The following is a 24,853-nucleotide window of genomic DNA, read 5'->3' on the forward strand; positions in this document are numbered from 1 at the left end:
TCCACTCCACACAAGGTGTGCGCTGTTAAGAAGGGGCTCAGTTGCCGTTGGTAAAATAAACCATACTGTCGTCATTACTGACTCGGCGTGCTGTACGCATCCTCTGAGATGGCGTGAGGAGCATTCATAAGCAGTTCATTTGAAATATCCTATTTCATTGCTGGTCTCTGCGCATTATACAAATGTCAGCACTGGTCTGTGATGCCTGGCACAAATGGGAATAAACTATGGCAATGAAATTAGAAACTCCGAAAGACACAATTTAAATGTAAATAAAACTTAAATTACGTGAGAGAGATGGTTAGAAATGAATGAGCAATGATTGTTATCAAATGAGACACAGGGAAATGTCCTGAAGCAATATTAATGAAATATGAACGCTGACATAATGTCTTCTTGTCCTCCTATCACACTTCAATGAAGACCTTGACTATTAACGACACATTCCACACCAGTCAGAGGATTCGGCTGGAATCCTCATTACCTCTTGCAACCTCTCGTATTTGTGTCTCCCTAATTGTATTTCCGGGACATTTTTCAAAGGCACAGCCCTCTGCCTATAATAGGACAATTTCAACATCGAATGGAGAGAGTGTGCATATCTGCTTCAGCAGTATGCTTTTGCAAGTGTCACGAAATGCCTAGAAATGGGTACAATTACCAACAAATCACTAAAATAACACTATTTCAGATTTTCATGAGCAATTTCACTCATATTCTGCCATCATATTCTGCCAATGGCTTCATCTTTGTATCCTGTTCATCACCAGTTTTACACCACTTTGGGACAGTTATCTATCGATATTGCACTGAATGATAATGGTACAGAGTCTATCTTTTAAGTCCATATAACAATGAAACTGAAGCTAAATACAATTAAGGTCTTGATCCATCAGATTAAACTCCTATATTTTATTTTCTCCTATGATCACAAACTCAAAAAGAACTCTGCTCTCTTTCCGGATCACATGGGAATTTAAAAAAATGTCTTACCGCTTTTTTAAAATACTGTATGTGTCTGTCAATTTTTTGTTTCATATGCAGAATCGGTCCTTGCTGAAATCCTTGCTATTCTGTGGCACTTCTCTACTGCAGGCCATTTTCCTTTCAACTGACAGTTTGTTCTGACAGATCTCTACAAGAAGTAGCATTTTAGCCTTTTTGTTGTGTAGGGAGAAAGAAATTATATGTCAAGTAACTAGTTTCTCCCAAATACAGAGGACTGAGGAACAGGCATGTGGGTAAGCCCCTGAATTTGTACCAGGTAGGTTGTGGGTTTGGGATGCTGCTGCAGACACTGCTGCTGCAACTTGAGCAAAGTACTTGGAGGCTTTGTGATGGACTGGCGCCCCATGACATGCTTTGTGTTTGTTAAACGCCATGGAAACATGGATAAGCTCTGGCCTGATGATCCTTTGTGGCATGGATATGGAAATTACCTATATACCTACAGTAGCACTTGTGCTAATATTCAAATGATGTTAAATAACTCATTGCTCTTAGTGTATAGGAGAGTGTATATATTTCATCCCAAAGGGCATTAAAGCTCTTCTCATGTAGGAGGGAGAAGTATGTAGAGAGTATTTGGTGTGACTCGCTGAGCTCAGGGAATGGCGCCTTAGCTGTGAGGGTAAGGCTTCCCGAATCCCCTTCACTTTTATGAGGAATGAGCCAGGGAGCTGCTACAAGGGTGTGGATGTGTGGCAGGAAAGACAGGCAAAGGGAAGTCCAGAGAGTGAGATATATAGATACACAGTACATTACTTAAGTAAGTGGAACAACACAGAGATTAAGATCTCCGGAACATCCGTTATAAATTCCATTTGGTCAATGTACTGTATGTACTACAACATTTCATATAGGAAGCTCATACTGTAAGTAGTTCACTTTGAACTATAATGTTTTGAAAATGTTGAGCAATGTGAATTGACGACTTTCATAACTCTTCAGTTTAGCAGTAACCTATAAGGCATATGTAATTGCTGCCAGGTTACTGCTGTATGATGGCTATATACTGGGTCATAGAGCTCAACTTTTGCTTAGGTGAGTGTCTTTACAGGACAACTGTGTTTTAATTAATCTGTTTTCCAAATAAATCTACATATATCTAGATTCTGAAGACCATAAATATCTGGGGCATCACAGATTATGTGATTATGCAGGAAGAAAATCAGAGAGTGCCACTTTTTTACAAGGGACATGCTGTGAGAGTCAGTAAACAAAATGGAGCTCAAACACTCTTCTCAGCTGAGAAACACATCTTACCAAACACATCACTGTCAGCCTGTGTCAACCCTTGTACAAATGACATCAACATTGTGTTTCATTCTCTTCTGTAAAGTGGATGGAAACAAAAACTCCCTGCTGCACGAATTAGAGAGACATTGTGGATAGAAATAGTGTAGCAATGGATTGCGAAGAGGAACATCTTGTTTCTCACTTAAACAGTAATCTTTTTTAAAAAAATTATTTGAAATTTAATACATAGACCGCAATTACAATGTTTGTTTTTTTATTTGTTCATTAGTATTTCATTCTGTTCCCTTTGATATGTGCTAATTAAAATATATCCCTCACTGTTTTCAACATCATAAAATAAAGACCTTTAGCTTACCTGCCACAGGTTCTTTGGTGGGAAACAGTTTGTTGTCGACAGTCACACTGATGTCATAGAAAACGTCTTCTTCGTCTCTGTCAGCATCAAGCTGTGGAGAAAGACGTCAATGAGAGTATCCTTCCTCTGTCTGCTCTTGGGGTTCAAGATCATTATTGCCTCAATTCCGGCATTGCTACCCTCAACCAGAAGCTTAAAATACAGACAAAAAGATCTGTTGGCTACATACGCTGATAAAGACCTCGGGATCTCTGGACCACTTTAAAAGCTGCTCTGTACCAAGTGCTGCTGTGGTTTGTGAATGGGTCAAGCCAGCACCATGATGAATTTGGAACTTCACCCATCTCTGCTCTAATGACTCATGTCCTATACACTAATGACGTAACCGAGCTAATCGTTAGGAAGGTCTTGGGTATTTAAAGAGACCTAGAACACCTGCTGGACTTTGGCCCTCGAAGACAAGGAGATGTGCATCTAGGATCTGACAGAAACGATGTATTGGCACAGCTCGCCGGGGCTCTGTTTTGTCAGAAGCTGCGCATTTTTGTGTTCGTTTCACTGCCTCAGTAGGTCTCGGCTATAGATTACTACAGCACATGTTGCAATCAATAGGTTTGGATTCTACTGTTTCATAAACTGCCTAAATAAGTCTCAGGAAGCATCAGAAGAGACAGAGGCATGCTGAAGGCTTCTGCTACCTACGGTGGTTTCCTTGACAACAGACAGAAGCAGAAGGCTGCATTGCAATCTGGCACCTTGGTGCTGTGGAGAAGAACTTGCTCCTTCATCACAGCTGGCATCCCCCTCTGCGTGAGAAATGCTGAAGAAGCTGCTGCCCAATTAGAGACTCAGTGCTTCAGAAGACACTTAAAATTACTGATGACATAAAAATCATTTTGTGATTAGGTCCTTTTTGGTCCTCTGCTGGATGTATCTCTTATTAATTGTGTTAATAATGTGGCTTCAATGATCTTAAAGAGAATCTCAATGCAACACAATGAACCTGATGTTTTGAACGTCATGCTCACTTGCATGCTATACATGAATATCCGACCTTATTAGACAGATCATTAAAACTGTATATTGACATTGAAATGCGTTTTATATTGGCAGAAACGTAATACATTTCATTAACATATTACACCATGAAAGATACTGTCTCTGTGTCAACAATTTCAATATTATTGATACCCTTTCCACAGGAAACCGAAAATTGAACTTTTACTTTTAGTTGTAATAAAGCATTTTTTAAAACCTTATTAGTCTAATTGCAAAGCTTTCAAGTGAGCCTGAACAGTCATTTAAAAAGCTTTCTTTTAAATCTGTATGACAATCATGCAGGAAGCTATTCATACAGTACTTCCCTGCCCGTTTAGTCCATGCAAAGCTTTTTCGCCTTGTAACTTGTAACTTGCATGCTACAATAGAGCAATTAAATAATAAGGCTTTGTATAATTTAGATATAAATTTGTAGCAAGGTCAGAATGTAAGTTTTATAGTTCTTAAAAATTGAGACGGGTTAAAAAAACTCAGTGACTCAAGCATCTGTACAAACATTACACAACACAGCACTTCCATTCACCCTACACACCACATACCCTACATACCAGTTGGAAATGCAATATAAATGACCTTGCTTTTTTCTTATCAATGGGTTGCTTTTTATGAATGAGGAAATATATATTAAGGCCAAAGGATCTTGGGAATGTACTCTGTTTTTCTTTTCTCATTCATTATTTCAGCAAACCTGCATGAATGTGTAAGGTGGCAGCAGGTCTTCCTGTTCTCTTTGTCATTCCCTGCTCTGCAGAAGCCCAATTAGCAGACGTGCCTGCCAATGTCTGTGATGGATCGTGTGGTGAGCAGTGCTTTCCAGGGCTTATGTGGTCAATTGCCAATCGCATAGGAAGCCCATGTGAGCACCTTTGAACCAAAAATGCAGATCAAGAGGCAGCTCAAGATCAATTCAGATAGAAACACTGGTCACTTGAATGTTTAGCTTAAACAAAGCTAAGGGAATCCCAAAATCCAAATCCAAGTTCTGTTACTTTACATGCGTGTCCAAGTGACAACTTTGTGTATATTGACTTCTACCTGAGATACCTTCCAGATTTTAGCAACAACAGAGCCCGACCTTGAGTGTAAAAAGCCTCTGGGGAGAGGCTTGTCTTTTACTATGGGACCTCACATCACATTTCATGAAGGGAAAAGAAACGCTTTTTCATTCTATGCCTATGTTGCTAGCTTAGCAAGACTGTGTTTTTATTTAGCAATGCAATTCAGCACTTTTTGACACCATGATGCAGTAGACTGCTATCAGGAGAAAAAATAAGACTCAACGGTGGAATAAAAGAGAGGAGGAATTGCCTTTGTGGCTGAGCAAGGCAATTTTAACCCCCACTGTTGCTGGTTCCTGGTATCTTGCCTGAAGAAATAATATAAAACAATGCTGTAAGGACCAGTTTCACACGGGTAAATCAACCAGGAGAGACAGAAAGAAAGCACTGGCTTGGAGATCAATTAAGGGTCAATTTAGCAAAAGGGAATTGGGATTGAGTCTGGCAGAGTTCTAATCGCATTTGTATTTCTTCTCACACGCCGAGATCTTGACTCACAAGCAGCCCAGCAGACACACCTGAACAGTTCCTTGACAGGAAACGCAGTGAGTGGGGAAAAGAAAAAATTAAAATTCAGGTCCTGGATTTTGCTCTTTCAGTGTGACGCCCAATCATTCCTCATTCCTTGAATGTTGCAACTCAGGATTGTGCATCCCAATCACTGAAAGCACACATGCTTCTCAGCCATGCCCCAATGTCGCTGTCTCCAAGGCTCGTATCATAGCCTGAGCTGCCTATTTCACCTAGCCCGTGTTGGAACCTCTCAGCGTGTCATGCTACAAAGCGCTGAAAGGTAACTCTTTTCTCAGTGTGAGCTTGTAGGCCTTAAAAAAAGCAATTAACAATAAGTGAAGTCGTACAATTGACAGTCAAATTAAGCGATTTTGTGCCACACGAAGATAAAATATTCAACAGCTTTGTTTTCTTTTTCGGAAAAAAAAATTACAAGCCTAATTAAGAGTGGAAAAACCCATTGTGCAGAGGCTCAGTACTGCAACACAGTTTTAATATTATCTCCTGAACAGCTGCGGCACACATTTTATAAAGTTTTGAAAACAAACGACTATAAGACGGGTTTTAATTGCGTGAAGTCTCTCTTACTGGTTCATTCGTTTTATAAATGACGATTCCAGCATCCCGTGCGATTTTAGATCTACTGTATATTTTGGCATCATATTTTACTGTAAATATCATTTTTTAAGTGTTTCCACTGAATTACTAACATACTGTGAGGTGAACAAAGTGAGGAAGGATGACAGAAAAATTAGGATATAATGAAGAGTTCTACATCGGGGCAGGAAAGTAATAACATTTAACATCAGCAATCTGCAATTGGTTCTGTTATGCAATTTGTTACTTCATAATTTATATTTAATGAAGGTATGCCAATTCAAAGAGGTCTAATTTCTGGCAAAGTTAATACAAATCTATGTAAGTGTTGAAGACCAACACCAAGTAACTCTGTTTTAATCTGCATGTGCACATGACAACATAATACAAGGCCTCATTAAAACAAGGATATGAAAGATATGATGAAGCATTAATGCTCTGAACCAGGAAACTGGGCTTTATTGAATAATCAATGCTACCATGACTAAGCTTTTCCACTGTTGGGGGTAGCATACGATGTGCAGAACCTAATTTAATTTCATCCTGATTCTTTATGAGACTCCCAGTAATTGTACTTCAGATTGTGAATTCCAGTCTTCCATCTCACAAACTAATAAATTGATTCCCTTCAAACGGCTATAATATTGAACAAAAGCAATTAGGAAAGCCCGAGTATGAGGAAAGTCCAAGTATTATTGATGCCGGTGTCTTTTCTTCACCACAACTAGCCCGCCCCTTGAAAAATTGTTTATATTAACAACAGTAAAAGTATTTTTCACTTGTCTAGTTTTTATAAAATTGCAATCAGTAACAACCACAATGAAAATCGTAATGAAATATGCTGAACTGCGGTACTGTATTCTCCATCAATCCTAAAAATAATAAACATGTGAAGCTGAAACATTTCTCATCACTCCTAAAACTTATAATTAAACACATCAAGCTGAAATACTCCATTTCCCATCACTCCTCCCTTGTAATATTTCATTTCTCTGTTTTCAGTACAAACCAGTTTCCTTGCTGCAACTTAACACTGAATTTCCTCCCACATTTACCTGATATATTTATTCACAATGAAATGTATAATGTTTTGTGAAATCCCACTGTTACATACAGTATATTTCTTATGCGCAAACAGATGAAATAATTATAATATGACAATACCATGTAATTATGTTTGATAACAAAAAACTGATTTATCTTATTCAATGAATTATAATATTGCGAATTACTTAAATAGATAACATAATAATTAATTACATGTAATAAAGTTTTCCATGTAAGCAAACTGCTTACTGTACACTAAATTAATTAAGTTGCTCATTTGGATCAGAGGGAAAATTAGACTTGATTGACTTTTGTTACTTTCCATCCTGTTATATCAAATCTTTTGTAAACCTGTTACGTCTCTATTTTGCCTGTGCAATATGTAATGCTTTTTCATGTTAACAATTTAGCTTTCCAAAACTTTTGGACAAAGGCATATTTCACATGAGGAAACAATAAATTACTTTTACAGATACTGTTAGTTTTATCATATCAAAGTTAGTTTGTTACGTTTTGGGGGGATCAAATTCAAACTTAATAAAGAACACATACATTTATAGAGTATACATTTTTGTATACCTTTTTGAATAAAAAAAGAATAACCTAAAAAGGCAGGGATATTTTTTTGTTGCTACGAGTAGACATTATTTTTTTCAGTTATTCTTCAAATATGGCTCATTTCATCACCTCTGAATGAGCTGTTGCTTCCTATTGGGAAGCAAGCTGTGAAAAATCATATTGTTGCACCAATCCACTCATCTGAATCTCCTCAAATGATGCATTTCATAAGCTGAAAGCTCTGCAATGGTATATTATCGATTTATTCTTGCTTATTGCATTGTTTATTCACCAAAGAAGTAATTTAATTGTGACACACAAACACCACTTTTGTTAGCATTACTGTCACCAGCGCTGAAGTCTCCTTGAGCACAGAAGTGTCCTGTCATTCCATATGGTTTGCATGACAGCTGTGTCTTCATTAATTAAAGCACAAACTGTGAAGACTGAGTCTCCTTTTGCCCTAAAGCTCATTTCACGTCAGCATTATTTATTAGTGGCGAGTCTGAAGGTAAATGCTGAGCAAGCCTGTTGTGCCATCGAGTGGATGTGAAATTATCCAAGAGCAATCATGGCTTCTGGGTTGGAAGACAAATAACTTCACTTCAGTCATGGTTAAAAATGGATCAATAACTTCATAACTCATATTTTTTTTTGTATTTGAGCCACGGTGCCTAAGATTTAATGTGACATCCACCAAAAGACAAACAGTGCGCACATATGTATGCCAGACTATTTCAAATGTGACACTGAAATGGGAAAACAACTGACAAAGCACGAAAGGACATAACGTTCTTCTGAAGTAAAAGATTTTGTCTTGTGATTGTGTAAAGTGCTAAATCCATGCTTTAAAAACGCCCACAGGACACTCCGCATTCTCACTCCCCCCAAACACAGCCTTTTTAAAATGGATTTTTACTCAAAAGCATACTAATGATTTTTGTTGTTTTCCACACATATATTGTCTCTGGCTCGATTGGAGGCTTCAGTTCAGTTCAGTTCTTTATAAATGTATAATTACAATCAAGACATTATGAGCAAATTCTGTTTTGGAGCACAAAGCTTTCAATAGCCTCTATTAATCATTCGAGTTTTCCACCCTTTAAGTCCCAGTTGGTCAAATACCCCTCTGCTGTGGTGTAGTTTTATTTGGCTTTAATGGTTGCTCGGTCAATTATCAATTATTAGAGGGCAGCATTAAACTGAACTTTTCTGAGAGATTTAAAGAACTGTGCAGTACAGCTGCAGATGAGTACCAGGGCTCTGTACTGAATACAAAGCAGTTCACTGGTGTATTGGTTAGAATGGAGTCATAATTAATAAAAGTTCAGGGGGGATGATGACAGCTAAATCACTTCCACCCCAGCTGGTCCTAACTCATACCGATTCCTGACCTCATTTCTTGAAAGCTGTCAAAGACATGAATGAACCTCTCTTTCTGCATTTGTCTTATGCTTCCCTTTCCACTCCTTTTTCACCTTTTCAGCTGCCTCTTGGTTCACCCCCTTGCTCTTCAGGGGGTCTCAGCCTCCTCATCCTCCAGCCAGGAAGCTGCCCCCTCAGCCACACAGGTTCAGCCAAATCTCACAATTTAATTCCTGTGTGCCCTTACTCCTTGTTAATAAGCGTTATTGTCAAACTGCCGAAATTGTATTGCTCATGTCATGAAAATGCAAACTTGTTGCATTCCCACTCATCTAGGCTTGTGGTAGTTTATGCTCTTCAGTGTGCTGCATGCCAATAATTATGTCTGCAGCTGTCTGTGAACTTTGTGCATGTACTAATGTATGCCTGATGCATGTTTGGAAATGTCTTCCAGAGTACAGGGCAATGCAGAATATTATATTTTTTGAGCAAGGCACAGAGCACAATGTAAAAGGAATGGGCTTGGTGTTATGCCTGCTTCAGATTACAATTCCATCCACAGTGATATCTGACCAGAAAGTTAGTGTGACTAATGCTGGCATACATAGTCCTTATACATCCCAAAACTGCCAGTATGCCAACTTTTTAAGAGATCTGTCCTGTTCTTTGGACCCCCTCCAGAGAACAATGCACAGCCCACTTCCTTCTGCTGGTCTTTGGTCTTCCCTTGGCTCTATTTCACCGGCCCGTCACACTCACTAATTCCTCACTGTCTTCATTAATCACCAGGTACCGGAGTCTTCAACTCATTTAACTCTGTGTGTTGGCCAATTATCCATCTTTAAGTTATTACCTTCAACTCTTCACCAAGCACCCTCTCGCGAACTTTCTTGGCAGATCCTGTTTGGCCAGGAAAGCCTCCTTCCTTTTGCACTCTCTGAGACAACTCAACTCTGGGTGGAAGATACGCTGTTACCTTGCCAGGCGATGCCCAGCTCCTCCAGGTGCCCACTCCTCAGCAGTGCACTTCATCCCCACTGGGTCTGGCGAACAAGCTGCCATGTAGCCTGTGTGTGCAGAACCTGCAACACTCCTCTGTAGAGCCTGAGCTGTATTTTCTCAAGAGTCCTTCTCTCATCAGGTCCCACAGGGAAGTAAATCTGCCCAATCCCTCCCTCGTCAGAGCTCCCATTCCCTCCATTCTTACACTTAGACACAGGCTGAAAACCTTTTCTTCCTAACTGGTCTTACAAGACTCTTATCTAGCCCAAAGGAGTGGCTAATTTCACACAGAGACTATTCTAATAGCTCCTTTCCCCTCATGTGGAATATCACTCCCTCCGAGACCTAATTACTCACTGAGAGCAGCTGTGCTCATCATACTGCAGGTGTTCCCTATCACCAGACGGCCAGCCGGGCTCAGGGCCATACAACTAGTGTTGAGCTCTCAGCCAGGATGGTGCCTTTCTCACCAAGCCACTTCTCACTGCATCACAGCGAGAAGACATGTTCATTCTCAAGCCTCTTTGACCGAGCTCCAAGATGAATTTAATACTAAATAACTAAATACCAAATTTTGGATTAAGTATTAACATTGATGAACGGGATTAAGTGGCGAAAATAGCAAACCAGTCTCTGTGAATGTGTGGTGAAAGACAAGACCGTGCAGGGGTCTGCCCCCAGGAATCCTTCAGAAAGCTGAGCCAGTGAGTTCTGATTCTTTAATGGTTCAAGCAGAGATTTGATGGCCTTGTGAAAAATCTCTTCTACTGTCACTTGACACTGTGTGATCCTCCAACAATTCCTGGAAAATTGTTCCAGGGGTGGGTAGTACCCATTGTCTTTTACAAGGTCACACCAGTCCAATGCATTGCCCTCACTCATATTTTTGCCATGCAACATATTGCACCAGAGCAAACTGTTAATCTTAACAGACTCCACTGTCTGTTCACTCTCCTTGCCCTGAGTTGGCATGGAGAAAAAATTACACCCTGGGATTCCTTCCAAAATAACTCTTTTTTATTGTTTGGCCAAAATGTTACACGAAAGGCTTTGTTACACTGCACCATGAAACAAAAAGGAAAGCACCTCCTTTGCGTGAAAGCAGAAAAAAGGGCATTTCCTCAGGTTATACTACTGTAGTAACATATCAATAGCATTTAGCCACCAAAGTTAGACAGGCAGCACAAAGATTTTCTCAGTAGGCCAGCACATGAAAAAAAAAAAGCAAAACCTACAGATCTTTCAGCTTCCCTTCTTTTTCCAACCTGCAGTCAGTTCAACTCCTGCAGACTATGGCTGGTTTATATGGATCCCCCCCAGGGAACTCTAGTACACCTGCGATCTGACTCGTGGCATTATTACAGTGCATGTCCTGTAGACGTATGCAGTGCTTTTAGTATCCTTCATGAAATTAACAATTTCCATACTGTCCATATAGCCAACATTGACCTCAAAATACCACTGGGAAAGCCATATTTATTGCTGAACCTGAATTTCAGCAGCCCCGGTAAATTAAAGATGACAATCTGAATGCATAATCCAGATAATCCTTCCTCAGCAAAGTCATTTGCCCCTATAGGCTGATTTTAATGTCTATGGGCTGCTTCTTTGGTTTATACCTGTCATCAGATTCCATCTATGCCTCAATGAAATAAGTAAAATCTGGATTTATAGCTGTAAAGTCTAGAGTTATAGTTAATAAATGACTAGGTTTTGTCTTTCATATGAAGCAATAAAGGAATAAAGTGAATTGTACACAGGCTGACAAGAAGAAAGTCTTACAGCAACAAGAGAGTTAGAGAATGTAAGGAAGAGAGAGAATCATATTGATTATCTCCCATCCCCAATGTATGTTTGTCACTTCTCCCTTCTGTAAACTAAATATCTAGTGATTGATATCCAAGAAAGTCAATAAAGCAACCAATAACTGAACATTTTATCTGCACCAGTGCTCAAGGGAAATGTCATTGTGGAACAGTTAGCCATTAAAGACCTGCACTGACTGTAAGGAGTAATGTTACAAACCAGACAAACTAAAATTGGATCATTTATCCCTGGAGAGCACACTAAACTCTTTAGTGCAATCAGGTCTAATACAGTAGGTGAAGATTTCAGTCCTTCAGCTCTCAACAATGATCAGTCTGTTATTTTTTTCAAACACAAGCATATTTCTTCACTCAGATTTTTTGAAAGAAATGTATTTTAAAAGAATTTGTACTTCTTAAATTAAAAAAGGAAATGATTGAAAACCAACATCTTAGATGGACATTTTAAGCCCTAATTTTTACAGTGAACACTTGTATATTTTTAACTTTGCCCCTGTCCTTCGTTGACTCAGTTCCATCTACTTGGTGGGTGTGTGGCCTTCAGTGATTTTGTGTCTGGGTGTTTTTTTGCCATGTTTAAGCACTCTGCAGATACACCAGATTGTGGTGGATTTCACTCCGGTAAAACCTGAGCACATTCTTTTCAGAGCCATTTCACGCTTGTTTTTTTCAGGAAAGCAGAAGGAAGTAGCTTCTAAAGGCTATGGTTTGAAAACAAATTACGAAGGTAGCCTGATACCTTTTAAAGGATTAAACTAGATTAAAAATTTTAAAAGAAGCTTTGAAGGCCTCCACAGGTCACTTCATATGGTGACTCAGGCAAGGGCTGAACAGGCAGAAGACGACTTAAAAGCACGAGCCAATTCAATTTATTTTAAGCTGTACTGAAAGAAGTTCTGTTCAAAAATGAAAATCCTAATGGATTCTAAAATATTACATTACTTTCTGAATCATTAGCAAAATTAAAAAAAACGCCAATACCCCTATCAATCCTCCAGAGAAATAAATAAAAGATCTTCCACTGAATTTGAGCCCTTGAACGAGAAAAATCCCGTAGCAGAATGAATCGCATTCTACCATCTGTAATCGAGCAACCGAAACATTTTAAAAGCTTTAGAAGCTTTCAAAATTCAGAAACAGTAACCATGTGTAGCCCTAGCCTGTAGTCTCACAGTAAAGAAAAGTTGTTTAAATAGTGACGATGAGATGTTCTTGCTCTGTCAGGTAGTAAATGTCAATAATAAAGGTAACAGTTCCATGTGGCACACAGCCACTGTCAGTAAAAAATACCATTTCAGTAACTGTTTAGATTTGACTTGGTTACTAAAGAATCTAATCAGCTTCTGCAACGATAATGTTTTTCAGACAAATTCAACAATGGCGTAATGACTTTGTGGAATATTTTATCTACAGTATGTGCAGGGTGTCACACTGACATTTCATTCCATGCCTTTTTCTCTGCACCAGCAATATAAACCAATGCACCAGCTGCACTTTGAGGCCACAACCTCAATAAATGCACCCCACTGTATCATGATTGAGTCAGGGCTTTGGAGACTGCAACACATTCCACCTTTAATTAGAGCGGTTTTACTTTCCAAGCTCTAACATGGGCAAGTACCAAGCGTGTGTTGGGATGAGAGCAGGGGAACTCTGAGCAGTGGTTTTACATAATCTTGAAGCTCCTTCTTTGTTCACATGAGATTTCAATACTATAAAAAATAATGACTCGCCCCCTGCAGACACTGAAGATGTCTCCCTGCTCTAACCCTCTTTATACGCCCTGGTGAAAAAAGTCACTGCAAGCTCATTTGGAATACGTCGGTGTGAGGACCACTTTTTGTTTCATTGCCTTTTCTGTTGTTTTTTTTTTCCTTTTTTGGAAGCGTACTGTATTGTAGGAACTCTTCCTCCCGAGTGGCAATAGTGCCTGCTGAAGCAAGGCATGAAAAGAGCAGGGACAGGCATTTCTGAGAAACCGCAGCAGGTCAGGCGTATCCTTACGAAGGGATGACAGGGAACATGACACAAGCTGGGTTTCGTCAGGCTGATAAACGTGTCAGAGTGGAGATCATCAGTCAAACTCAGATTGTGATGTTTTAGGTGAAGCATCAAGTTAAGTGCTTACAATTTAGCATTCATTTCCTCTGAGCAGGATGTAAATCCATAACAATATCACATGCACGAGGACTTCAGCTCAGACTTCAATTTCAGACAGTGGGGTATAAAAAACACATTTTGGCGCAGTGATCAAAAAGGTTCCCATCTTAAACTAGCTGTTCGTGATCCTAATGCCCAGATTTCACTTTGTGGATTTAAAATTCACGTTTTTCATGACTCCTTACAGTTCTATACACTGGCCTACAGGGAACTGTTTAATGAGTCATACAATCTATGAACTAGAGTTCAGAACACTCTTTTCCACACTGTCATGGTACCATAATGCATTCCTTTCAACCTGGCGATGAGTAAATAAAGTAAATTGTATTCAAGCAACCTGATAATTTAAATGTAATTTTTTTGTAATGACTAAGCCCCCATGAGGTAGCCTGATAATGACAGAAGAGCAATGCTGCACCAGTTATGAGTTCTCACTGTGTGCTGGATTGGTGAGTCTCCATGCTTATTTCCCATTAATTGGGCCTGGAGATCAGTTCACTGACGCTCCGCTATGGTGTACAATCACTCTGAGCTGGTAAGGGGTTGTTGATTCATTCGGTCCCAGGACCTCCCGCTGGTCAGATGGCACTCAACAGGGATGCCAGGGCCACTATCACCTGAAGAGATGCTCACCGTCGTGCTGTGTTTTCCATGCGACGCAACATAAAAAGTCACTAAATGATATATTGTAAAAGGATCTCCTTCCATGGTCTACTGAGACACATGCAGAGTAGTAATACTAACACATTTGCTTGAAGGTGTTTTTGCAAAGAGAAAAGTGTTTTGAAACTCAGGCCAATCGAGCCAGGTAGGGGTTAAAACGTCACTTTTTTTTTTTACTCATAATCACATGACTGACACCCACAATCCCACAAACTACAAGACATATAACTGGTCTCGGTCTCTGCATGGGTATTTGGTCTTTTTGAAAACTATTGAACTGACTTCAAATGCATATAGAAAAAGAAGAGCTATTTTACAGAATACTCACCATTCTGCAAATACTATTATCCAGATATGTACCTATTTATAGAGCTGGGCATCTCAGTGGACCAATCTTAACAAAGCACCTTGCTTAAGGGTACAAAAGTGCCCCATGCTGGAAACAAACCCACAAATTTTGAGTCCAGAACCCTGACCACTGTACCACATACAGTAGCAGCACTAACAGGTAGGTATTGGGAAAAAAAAACATCTGAACATAATTACCTTTGGCACAAATAAGACTTTAGAATTCTTAAACAGACCTTATTTGCATTTTTTATTTAAAGAATGAAAAATTCAAAATGCTGACATGTAAACTACAAAAACTACAAAACAAGAGACTCATCTGGTTAGTGTCAGATAGGGCCTTTGTTCCGTAGGAAGCTGCTTCAGTTTGTATCTCATGAACACAGAATTAGGTCAACAGAATAAGACGATCCTATTGACAGGAAGCCTTCTGTTAAGATAACAGATGCTGCTAAAATTCTTGGCCCTGCTGCTGTCTGGGTATTAATAATTTGCAGATAACTCACAGTTTGTATCGGTGACGGTATGGCATGTTTCTTGCATATGTAATGCACTACCTCCTGACTCAAACTTGCCAATTTCCTAATTGCTTTCTTCTCATGCCCAAGAATCCTAAACTTTCTCATCTTCCATGGGAAGAATATATACATACATTTATAGAGGTTACTGCTTTTTATTGGCCAGCTATAGGAAATCAGAACCCTGTTTTCAGTTAAGTATTTATTCTAGGTGAAATATCTTACCCTTGTTTTATCTGAAAAGGGTTAAATCAAGCACACAGTTAGATGACTCCATTGTAAGAAAAAAAAGGTAGCTTAACTGAAGAGAAGTTAGCTGAAGAGATGAAAATAAATGTACAGGTTGTATGATGAAGGAGTAAAATCCACTGCAAAAAATGGCTTGCAATTTTAATTGCAGGGGGAATGAAAATATATTTTTCTGTCAACACACTTGTCCTGTTTTCTAACATGTCCGTTGGCAATAAAAAAAAAAGAGTCAAATTTGTATTATTTTTTCTGCTGCATGACAAATGTGATTTCAAAGCCCCTGGGATTCCAGACTACGAGAAACCAGGGCAGCATACGGTATATGAAACATTAATCGAGCTCTGAATCACGTTACTTTTGCAGAGCCCAAAGAAAATGCACAGAGCAATTGCATAAGTTGGGAAAAATACAGGATCTTCATCTCATCCTAATGTCTTCGATATTTACGTGTTCCCCCTAACACACAGTAGGACAGAAGGCGGACGCACCTGTACTTGAAGAAACACTATATTTGGCTGGTACTGATGACTGAAAACTGTTTAATCTGCACAAACCTTAATTCAGCAATGTTTTCCTCTCCAGTCTGGTCACAGCAGTCAAACGTGCTCATGGATGTTTATCTAAGAACGACCCCATGTTGAGAAAGGCGGCTGTTATCTGGAGACACGGCTGTTATACAATAAGTCTATTTAGAGAGGCTTCGAAAACATCACCAGGTGCCGACTTCATCACTAACTCACTGTGGCAGTTTGGTGGACAAAGCGAAATTGCACCAGTCGAAATACTTCATAACCAATTCAGCTTTCTAAACACAGCCTACCTGGAATAAGAAAAGCCTTTTATTGCTTCCCTTGTAAAGAAGAATTAGCTCATCAGGATTAGAGAAATCCTTTCCATTTCAATGAGTTTTGTCCTTACAGAAACAAATTGCTTTTTGGTGGGCAGTGTATGATGGTGAGTGTGAGTGTTTGTGTGAGAATGTGGATGAATATGGTAAGCGTGCAAGCACTTTTAAACGCAAGATTTTCAGTGCTGAAATCCAGCATTTACGTTACACATTTAACATGTGGGGTAAGAATGATTATCCTTACCCTTACCTTATGGGATGTTTAGTGACAAACATATTAAATAAATGGATCATATTTTTTATGTTAACATTTAATCCATAGTAGCACATATGAAAACTATCATTTTGATTCTGATTGTTTACACCTTGATCATGATGAACAATCCACCACTAATAGCACAAAGGCAACTGTTGGCCCACTTTTCTTACTTGACTAAAGATCTGGCTACTTGGAGATCTCAGGTTGAGAATGGCGTCTGTACCCGGGTACAGGACAGCAGACATCGTTGAGAGGGTTGAGACGGAGGAAATGACTTACGTTGGAGGACTTTAAACATCGCTTATTTCACTGCCTTGCCTCTTCAGTCCATTTGCTGTGCAAAAGGGGTCAGGAAAATATACATCTTGACCTCGCCAGGGTGGAATCTTTTTCATCATTTTAGGCTAAATGTCGCAATGCTTTAATTCCACTGATGTTCTTGAAAAATACAAGATGCTGCATGCATGCTGTCTACTGATCAGGGCGTAAAGTGTTAAGGAGTTACAACACACTGGAGCCTTGAGTTTAGACATGCCACTGCTGCTACAGAATTAATGAATTGTGCAGTAGCTGAGTGCATTACCCTTGGGGTGGGGACTGTTGGAATCTGCCACTTTAGCTCCCAGGGAAAATCTGCAACAATCTCCACAAACAGCAGCTTTAAAAGGCCAGCGACAGAACGGGCTTGGAGCTTCTGTCTGGGCTAGCGAGCTGCGCAGTGGCACTCATGGGCACAGCCAAACCTACAGCTGCGAAACCATCCTCTACTGCTGCCACTTTTTAGCAACCAGGACGACATGATACCAGACATCACAGCAGACAAATCTGAATCAACAAGACCCGTGTTACATAATTTGCATGTCATTAGCAAAAATGCCAGTTGTGCGACATTTCAGTTCTGCAGCCTTGTGGCTGGAAAAACATCAGCTTTTCAGCTTTTGTGCATTCATTTTTAACACGCTATGTCCTATGACACTTCCTGGCCATTAAACGTGGCTTTCATCTTTAGGTGGTCGCTCCCTATCGGCCCCTACCCTTCACACCTGCCTTCCCTGCCAAACTCCAGTCTGGGTGCTCCTTGCTCTCTGCAATTCGGCACACTCTCGGCAAAGCCACAGACCCCAAGGTGTTCAAACTGGGGCCTCCACGTCGTGCATTTCCAGGTAGGCGACTTTTGCCAGTTATCAAACCCTTTGCCAAACGGCAACTAATGCCATTTACAAAACCATTTCCCTAGATTGCATATATATTTTTTACATGCCCTCTTATTTTAAAAAGAGCACCCTGGTGTGTTCTTCTTTTCATCTACTTTCAGAGCCAATTAATGTTCAGCCAATCATGGATTCTGGATCGTGTCCCAGAACCACTTAAGCACCACAAAGCTTCCTTGTGGCATCCACATTGTGCCATTATTCCAGAGGAGGAGATGATGTGCTGACTTACTACTGCAGCACATTCCTTTATTTTCACTTTTTTTTTTAATTGAAAAACTCTCTCCCCCCACTGCCTTTTTTTTGCTGTTGAATCATGCTGTTCTTTCACATTCGCAGGTGGCTGACGGTATTTCAAGACGTCTCGGCATGCATTTTTCATTTGCTGTGAAAGTGAAAATCAGTCTCTTACAGGAAAAATCAAACAAGAATACCGCCGGCTAACCCCACCTCCAACATGTAGCTTGAATCAATTTCCAAATTCAGCATTCACTATTTCAGTGTGTGTTTTTGCACCAAAAAAGTCTTTGCAGCAGGCATATAGTCAGAACTATAAAGCACTAACTGACTACAGAGAATGAAGTGATTATGCTATCACCTAACAATGGAACCTTTTTAAACTCCTGAAGAGTATCTCATGATACAGCTTTGATAGAGGTTTTTTTTTTCCCCCACAAAGGCCATTATACAGGTAGTGCACAGTTGCACAGCTCCGTAGGATTAACTTCAGTTCAAATCTTTAATGTGCAGAAGTGCACATTAACTAGTTCAAGTGCATAGCAACAGTGACATATCTAAAAACCTAACGGAATCCATCACATTCCCACGGGCACCAGATTCCACAGATTCTCACTCCTGGACCACTTATCCAACCACGTCCCTCTCCCTCCAGTATTTAAAGTTCCCTCACGCACCAACCCATGCTCACTATTGTGCGCGTTCAAACCTCCTCGACTGATCTCCCGGTTCCTGATCTTTACTCCTGCCTTTTTCGACCACGCTTTTTGGATATCAGTTGCTTCTCCTGCTGACCATCCGTGTTTCGGATATTGTCCCTGTGCTCCTGTGCATTCCGCAGGGCTCACGGCAACGCATAAGGATTCTCCCATTCAACCTACTGGTTCCCTGACAGCCACCCTGCTATGTAAATAGACCTAATAAGTCTGCGTGTAACTACCAGCCTAGTGTTAGCCTCTGCTATTGTCCCTTGTCTTGTAACCACCCCAAAGCCACGTACGTGCTCCATCCACAGCCCTTGTGTTTAGCCCTTGTTGAGTCGAGCTGGTCTCTGTTGCCTAAAACAGGCGGACGGAGATTTAACAGAATGTGCTTGTGTCCCCACGTGAGGGTTGTCCTATTTTTCCGGCGTGAACCGTATCTGCTGCAGTGTTCTCCAAAACAGCACAATAAAACGGAGGCATAATATCGCAAGTGTACAGGAACATAAGAAAGCCTAGGGAGGAGAGGAGGCCAGTTGGCCTGTCCAGCTCATTTGCTCTGGGCTTGATCAGCTCTGACTGACTGCCAGGCACAGAGCAGAGCCACATCCATCCCCCAGACAAAGGCATGAAGAGTGACTCAATCTGCTGAGGAGGGACAAGGGCATTAAAAGCAGATTTGTAATCCACTTGCCTTGTTAGTGTGTGAGGAGCCTCTCGGTGCTGTAACATGAAATTAAATGAAAGGCCTGGACTCACGATATCGAGTACAACACACATCGACTCTGCTCATCTGATGTGCAGATTGAAATGGCTCGAGGTGTGAATCAGTAACAGGTTTTAAATACGGCGGTAGCCTATATTCAAAAACATCCATGATAAGCAAGGTATAGGCCACAGGCCTTTAGTCATTGACACAAGTCACTGTTGAGTTTTAGGGTCAGGAATTATGCTAGAATCCAATCTGAGATAATCATTGTAAATATCTGTAATAACAGGGGTGAGATGAACAGCATAATACTGCACTTCAGGCTGGATGGATGCTTTCTTATGGAGTGTAGAACTATCCACTATTTTGATCACTGTTGCAGGTTATTTTATTACAGATCTCTTCCATTTATCCTAATTGACCTTCTCACCGCCAGATGAATAGCCTATAGAGGAGAGTCTAAAAGAAGCCTTCACTGCTCACAGTTTTGATGAATCAATCTCTTCACACCTCAGCCCCTCTTCATAGCGGCAGAAAGCAGGTGCATTTACAATCTGATCACACTTGGAAAACTCTTGCAGCCAAGTCGCTGCCCAAACAGGACAGCAGCTAATTAGATTTCCTGCTGTGAAATTAACACAATGATTTACATTTTAATTAGCAACAGTGGTGAGGTCAACAGTAATCAACCCCAGTAAAATAGCAATTGAAAATGTGAAAACTCTTGGATCTTGGAATTGTCAGGCCCCGGCTATAGCTAAACAGTCCTACAGCATGAAGAAATTACAAAACCCACTACGAAGAGCCTTGCTGTTCTCATTACATAAAAAGGACTGATTAACTACTAATCTGGGTGCAGACAGAGACAGGTCTGATCCATTCAGAGCCAAATGCAATGACTGTTTTTGCCTATTTGTATTCTTGCAGTCCACATAAATAAAACGAAGACATAAAAGAGTAAAAATAAAAACTGCAGTGTGTATACACATACAGACTGTTCTCTTGTAAATTAGACTGAGAAATTTTCAAACCACCCTTGAACACAAGAGAGCTATTGCTCTCTTCTGCTTGGGTGGATCCATTACATTCTCCTTTGACATTTCAGTGTTAAACACCAAGGCCTAAGCAAAAAAAAGCTGGTGGAGACATTTCTTCTTGTGCTATTTATTTTAGACTCTTTAAAAGCAAGGCAGCTTATGGCAAGTTGATATATCAAGACCAGGGTAGCACCAACAACACCCTTCACTTACGTAACTACAACCAGGTGTACAATTGCTGATATGAACAAAACCAAACCAGGAGAATTTTGCGCTTTGGATAATTCATGGCATCTGCAGCCAGTTCTATTACTGAGAACCTCCCAGTACATGGAGAAGAAAGAAAGCAGGTTGCATTTATCCGCAAGTCATTTTTTTTAGGTCATACCTTATCTGTGCTGTAATGGAATAAGGAGAAGAAGGGATGGAGGTGCTTACTGCTAGCATTAAGGATAACTGGAGGTATCGATTTGTAATTCTAATTTAAAAGGTAAATGCTCAAGAACGACATGGTGTTTGAATGTGAAAAGCTGCTGAAAAGAATATAGACTGTGTGTTTTACACCTTGAAACAGCACCGTTCCATTTTAGTAAGCATGTCTTAGGATGGGCGTTTCAGAAAGAACTTCATGAAAGAATCACGACTCCTTAAACGAAAAGAGCCAATCCAGCTAAAATAATAATAAATAATAATAAACTTTAATTTATATAGCGATGAAGAACTCTAGCTAGTGCAGGTTTCTGAGCAGTGTTCTTTATGTGCTGTTTGTAACACCAGGTTAAAATAATAGAAAAACAGGCATTCATTCAACTCTAGATCTGGCTCCTGTGATGGAACTGCATGCATGTTCTGCAATGGAATGTTCTTAATATTGCCTGGCAACCGCCAAGCACATTGGCACACATTGCTTACCGTGACAATGAGCCCCTTCTCCTGGAAGTACTTGACGAGAGGGATGGCATTCTGCTTGAAGTTGGTCAGGCGGCGCTCCGTGGCTTTGGGGTTGTCATCAGGCCTCCCCTGCAGCTCCGCCCTCCTCTCGAGCCGCTCCTTCAGCCTGTGGCTGGCACAGGCCAGGAACACCACCAGGTCCGGGGTGCAGATCTGTGAAGAGACGTCAGTCATCTGTCACATGGTGTGCTCAGTTTAGGTCCATCCCAGGTCATTCAAGCGCTGCTTTGGAAGAACCTAACAATGCTGGCTTTAGGAACAATGCCTTTTATGTGAAACACAATTCAGGTTTATGGTGTGTATTTACAAGCCTGCAGTCGCTGTGAATTTTGGGAATTGGTATTAATTAGCCACCGCTGTTTCACAATACTGTGGAATGGCAGATCCATCTAGCCTCCCAGACAGCCCTTTAGATAAGATAAGACTTTATTGACCCCAAAGGGAAATTGACGAAGTAGGGCTTATCAATTTTCATGGGTCAAACTTAGCTATGCCACACTGATGAGCCCAAATAAGCATCCATGGCTGTCCACTGACTGTCCAAACAGCTGTCCATGGCTGCCAATAATGGCTTTATATACAGTACACACAACACAATTTAGAATTAGAAGTTTCTTGAGGTGGTCTACCCTTGTCAGTATGACGAAACACTAAGAGCTGGTAGTCATTCCAATAATATATATATATAAGGTGCATGTGAAGGAGAATATTATTCTGTCTCAGCTGTAATGCACTGGACAAATAAATAAATCAGATCCCAGGGGATGATAGGCATAAACAGTGAAATTACCATTAATTTATGCTGCACTACCAGCAGGCAGCATGCTACTCATATTTAATCGTAGTTTACAGCCATTAACACTGATGCAGAGTTACTCATAATGTATAATGTCTTCATAAACAATTTTCAGTTCACGCAAACAGCAGTTATCTAGGTACTACAGTACGTGCCGTGTTTGCTGAAGAAATGTCCTCTTTCTCAAAATCTTAAAAATAGTCTTTTATATACTTCTGTAATTATGAAAAGCAGTGCTGAGTGTTAAACTAGGGCATTCCTTGCTTAAAAGAAGATAATTATGTTTTAAAAATAACTGCAGTTCCAGAAGACCATGCAAAGAGGGGTTTCCTCCCGTGTGGCCCCCATAGTTCCTGGGGAGTGTGCTGCTGTTATTCTGTGATGGTTCAGGAGGACAGGGCTGGGGCTCCAGGTTTAGGAAGTCCCCTGATTTTGTTACAGTAAATTAGAGGCCACCACAGAGCCCCCACTATCTGAGCAGTGCTCCACCGCTCGGAATGAGAGGGGTTGGGCTGAAGCCATGTCTCCTTGTCTAAAGCGCCCCTGTGCCCACCCCCACACTGCTGCGGTCCTGTGCACACATCTCAGCGCAGGAGACCAGGCCAAAGACCCACTTTTGGCCAAGTCTTACATCAGACGTTTTTTCCAGCTTTCTTAATGTCTTTCACAACAAACTCCTCTCTCTTGGTAAGCCAGCAGCCACATCAGCCTGCATCTCCCGGCTGGCAACCCACTGAAGCTCAGCGGGTGTGAGCCTAGCCAGTGCCTGGATGGGAGACCTACTGGGAAACACTAAGGTTGCTGCTGGAAGAGGTGTTAGTGGGGCCAGCAGGAGGCGCTCACCCTGCAGTCTGTGTGGGTCCTAATGCCCCAGGATAAAGATGGGGACACTAAACTGTGAGATGGCACTGTCCTTTGGATAAGACATAAAATTGAGGACCTGACTCTCTGTGGTCATTAAAAATCCCAGGGCGTTTCTTGAAAAGAGTAGGAGTGCTACCCCTGCGTCCTGGCCATATTTTCCCATGGTCTTTACCAGTCATGGCCTCCTAATTATCCCCATCTCTGAACTGGCTTCATCACTCTGCTCTCCTCCCCACTGAGAGCTGGTGTGTGGTTGGCGTACTGGCGCACCATCCAGGTGGGGCTGCACACTGGTGGTGGTGGAGGGGATCCCCATTACCTGTAAAGCGCCGTGAGTGAGTCTCCAGAAAAGCGCTATTTATGTGTAAGGATTTATTATTATAAAGCATGTACTTGCAAGAGGCCATCGACAGCAGCTAAAAAAAACTGGGCTCAGAATTAGATTTCTCATATCTTTAGCTCTCCTTTGGACAATTAGAATAATGAGTTTAATTGTTTATTGCTTAACTCTACAGCGTGCTCTGTACTACCATATGCACAAATCAAAAGAAAAATTTCTGAATTAAAACATGATGTTGAAGGGGCATCTGGTATGCATCTTGAGGGTCTCAGTTAGCCTATATAATAGTATGTTGTATAAAAATGTGGTTCAATAAGATAAGATAGATAATACTTTATTAATCCCGTAGGGAAATTGATGTGTAACAGTGATAAACCCATGTTCGTGTAAATATATTCAATTATTTTTACGCCAACAAAACGTACATTGGGTGTCCTCATTCTGACCACACATAATCATCTTTGGCTATAAAACCATCTGGTCAGTCAGATGACGAGACTGGCGTGCTGGAGAGACACTGCGGGACTCTGATTCACTGTAATAGTAGTTGTACTTTCTGAACAACAATTTGTAAATTACACACAGGAATATGCAGGACTGGACTGGGGTCTTTTCTATTGTTATCGATTTATACAGTCGCTATTTGAAATGTCAAGCCTTTATTTTGGGTTAGAGACCATTAAAGGCAGGCATGTCTTGTAGTCTCGATGTTAGCTTCAGTCAGCATCTGGTAATTACACAGCTCTGAATGTGAGGGGAATCTGTGCTGGTAGTTTAGACTGCCAGAATCAATCGTATGTCTCTTCTTAGCCTTGTACTTATTTCAGCCTTACAGAGAGTTCTATATAGCCTCAGACATGCAGCTTAGAAATGGCTAGCATGCACTTGTCATCTGGCACTGCAGTGTGAGAGAATAAGTGATTGCACCATTTTTTCTTCTTTAATCCCTGAGGTTTCACATCAAAATCACAGAGAAGATTTAGTGTGAGCTTTACCGAACAGGATTGGTAGATTACAGCTCTCACAGAGATCTGTGGATTTGGTTTGTTTTTAGGCTGACCTGCATTTTGTATCACCATCTCACGCCAGAATGCAGTTCCCTGCAGGCCGTTGCTAGTCGCAACCACAAAACTGCAAAACTGAAGTAAAAATGGAGGCATGTGGAACAACTGAGCCGCACTGCGAATGGATTCAAGACAATTTTTCTGAGACGCAGATATGACAGACACAGCATGGACACGCCATACCAGAGAAACAGCACTAACGAGTCTCCCTCACAGCACCGGTATTTCATTTCTGTCCTGCCATTCCAATAACTGCAGGA

At 40.7% G+C, this 24,853-nt stretch overlaps 1 protein-coding gene across 1 annotated transcript in view; it reads right to left on the reverse strand.

The window, feature by feature from the left end:
• Positions 1 to 24,853, reverse strand: part of ak5 (adenylate kinase 5) — a 60,811-nt gene that overhangs the window by 24,637 nt on the left and 11,321 nt on the right. Inside the window, exons 6-7 of the mRNA XM_006634767.3 lie at positions 21,491 to 21,682; positions 2,615 to 2,705 (exon numbers count right to left, since the gene is read on the reverse strand). Of these exons, the coding sequence (XP_006634830.2) occupies positions 2,615 to 2,705; positions 21,491 to 21,682 (283 nt within the window). The remainder of the gene's footprint in view (positions 1 to 2,614; positions 2,706 to 21,490; positions 21,683 to 24,853) is intronic.

The sequence above is a fragment of the Lepisosteus oculatus genome, chromosome 9 (genome assembly GCF_040954835.1).
Source record: "Lepisosteus oculatus isolate fLepOcu1 chromosome 9, fLepOcu1.hap2, whole genome shotgun sequence".
In the NCBI taxonomy this organism is placed as follows: Eukaryota; Metazoa; Chordata; class Actinopteri; order Semionotiformes; family Lepisosteidae; genus Lepisosteus; species Lepisosteus oculatus.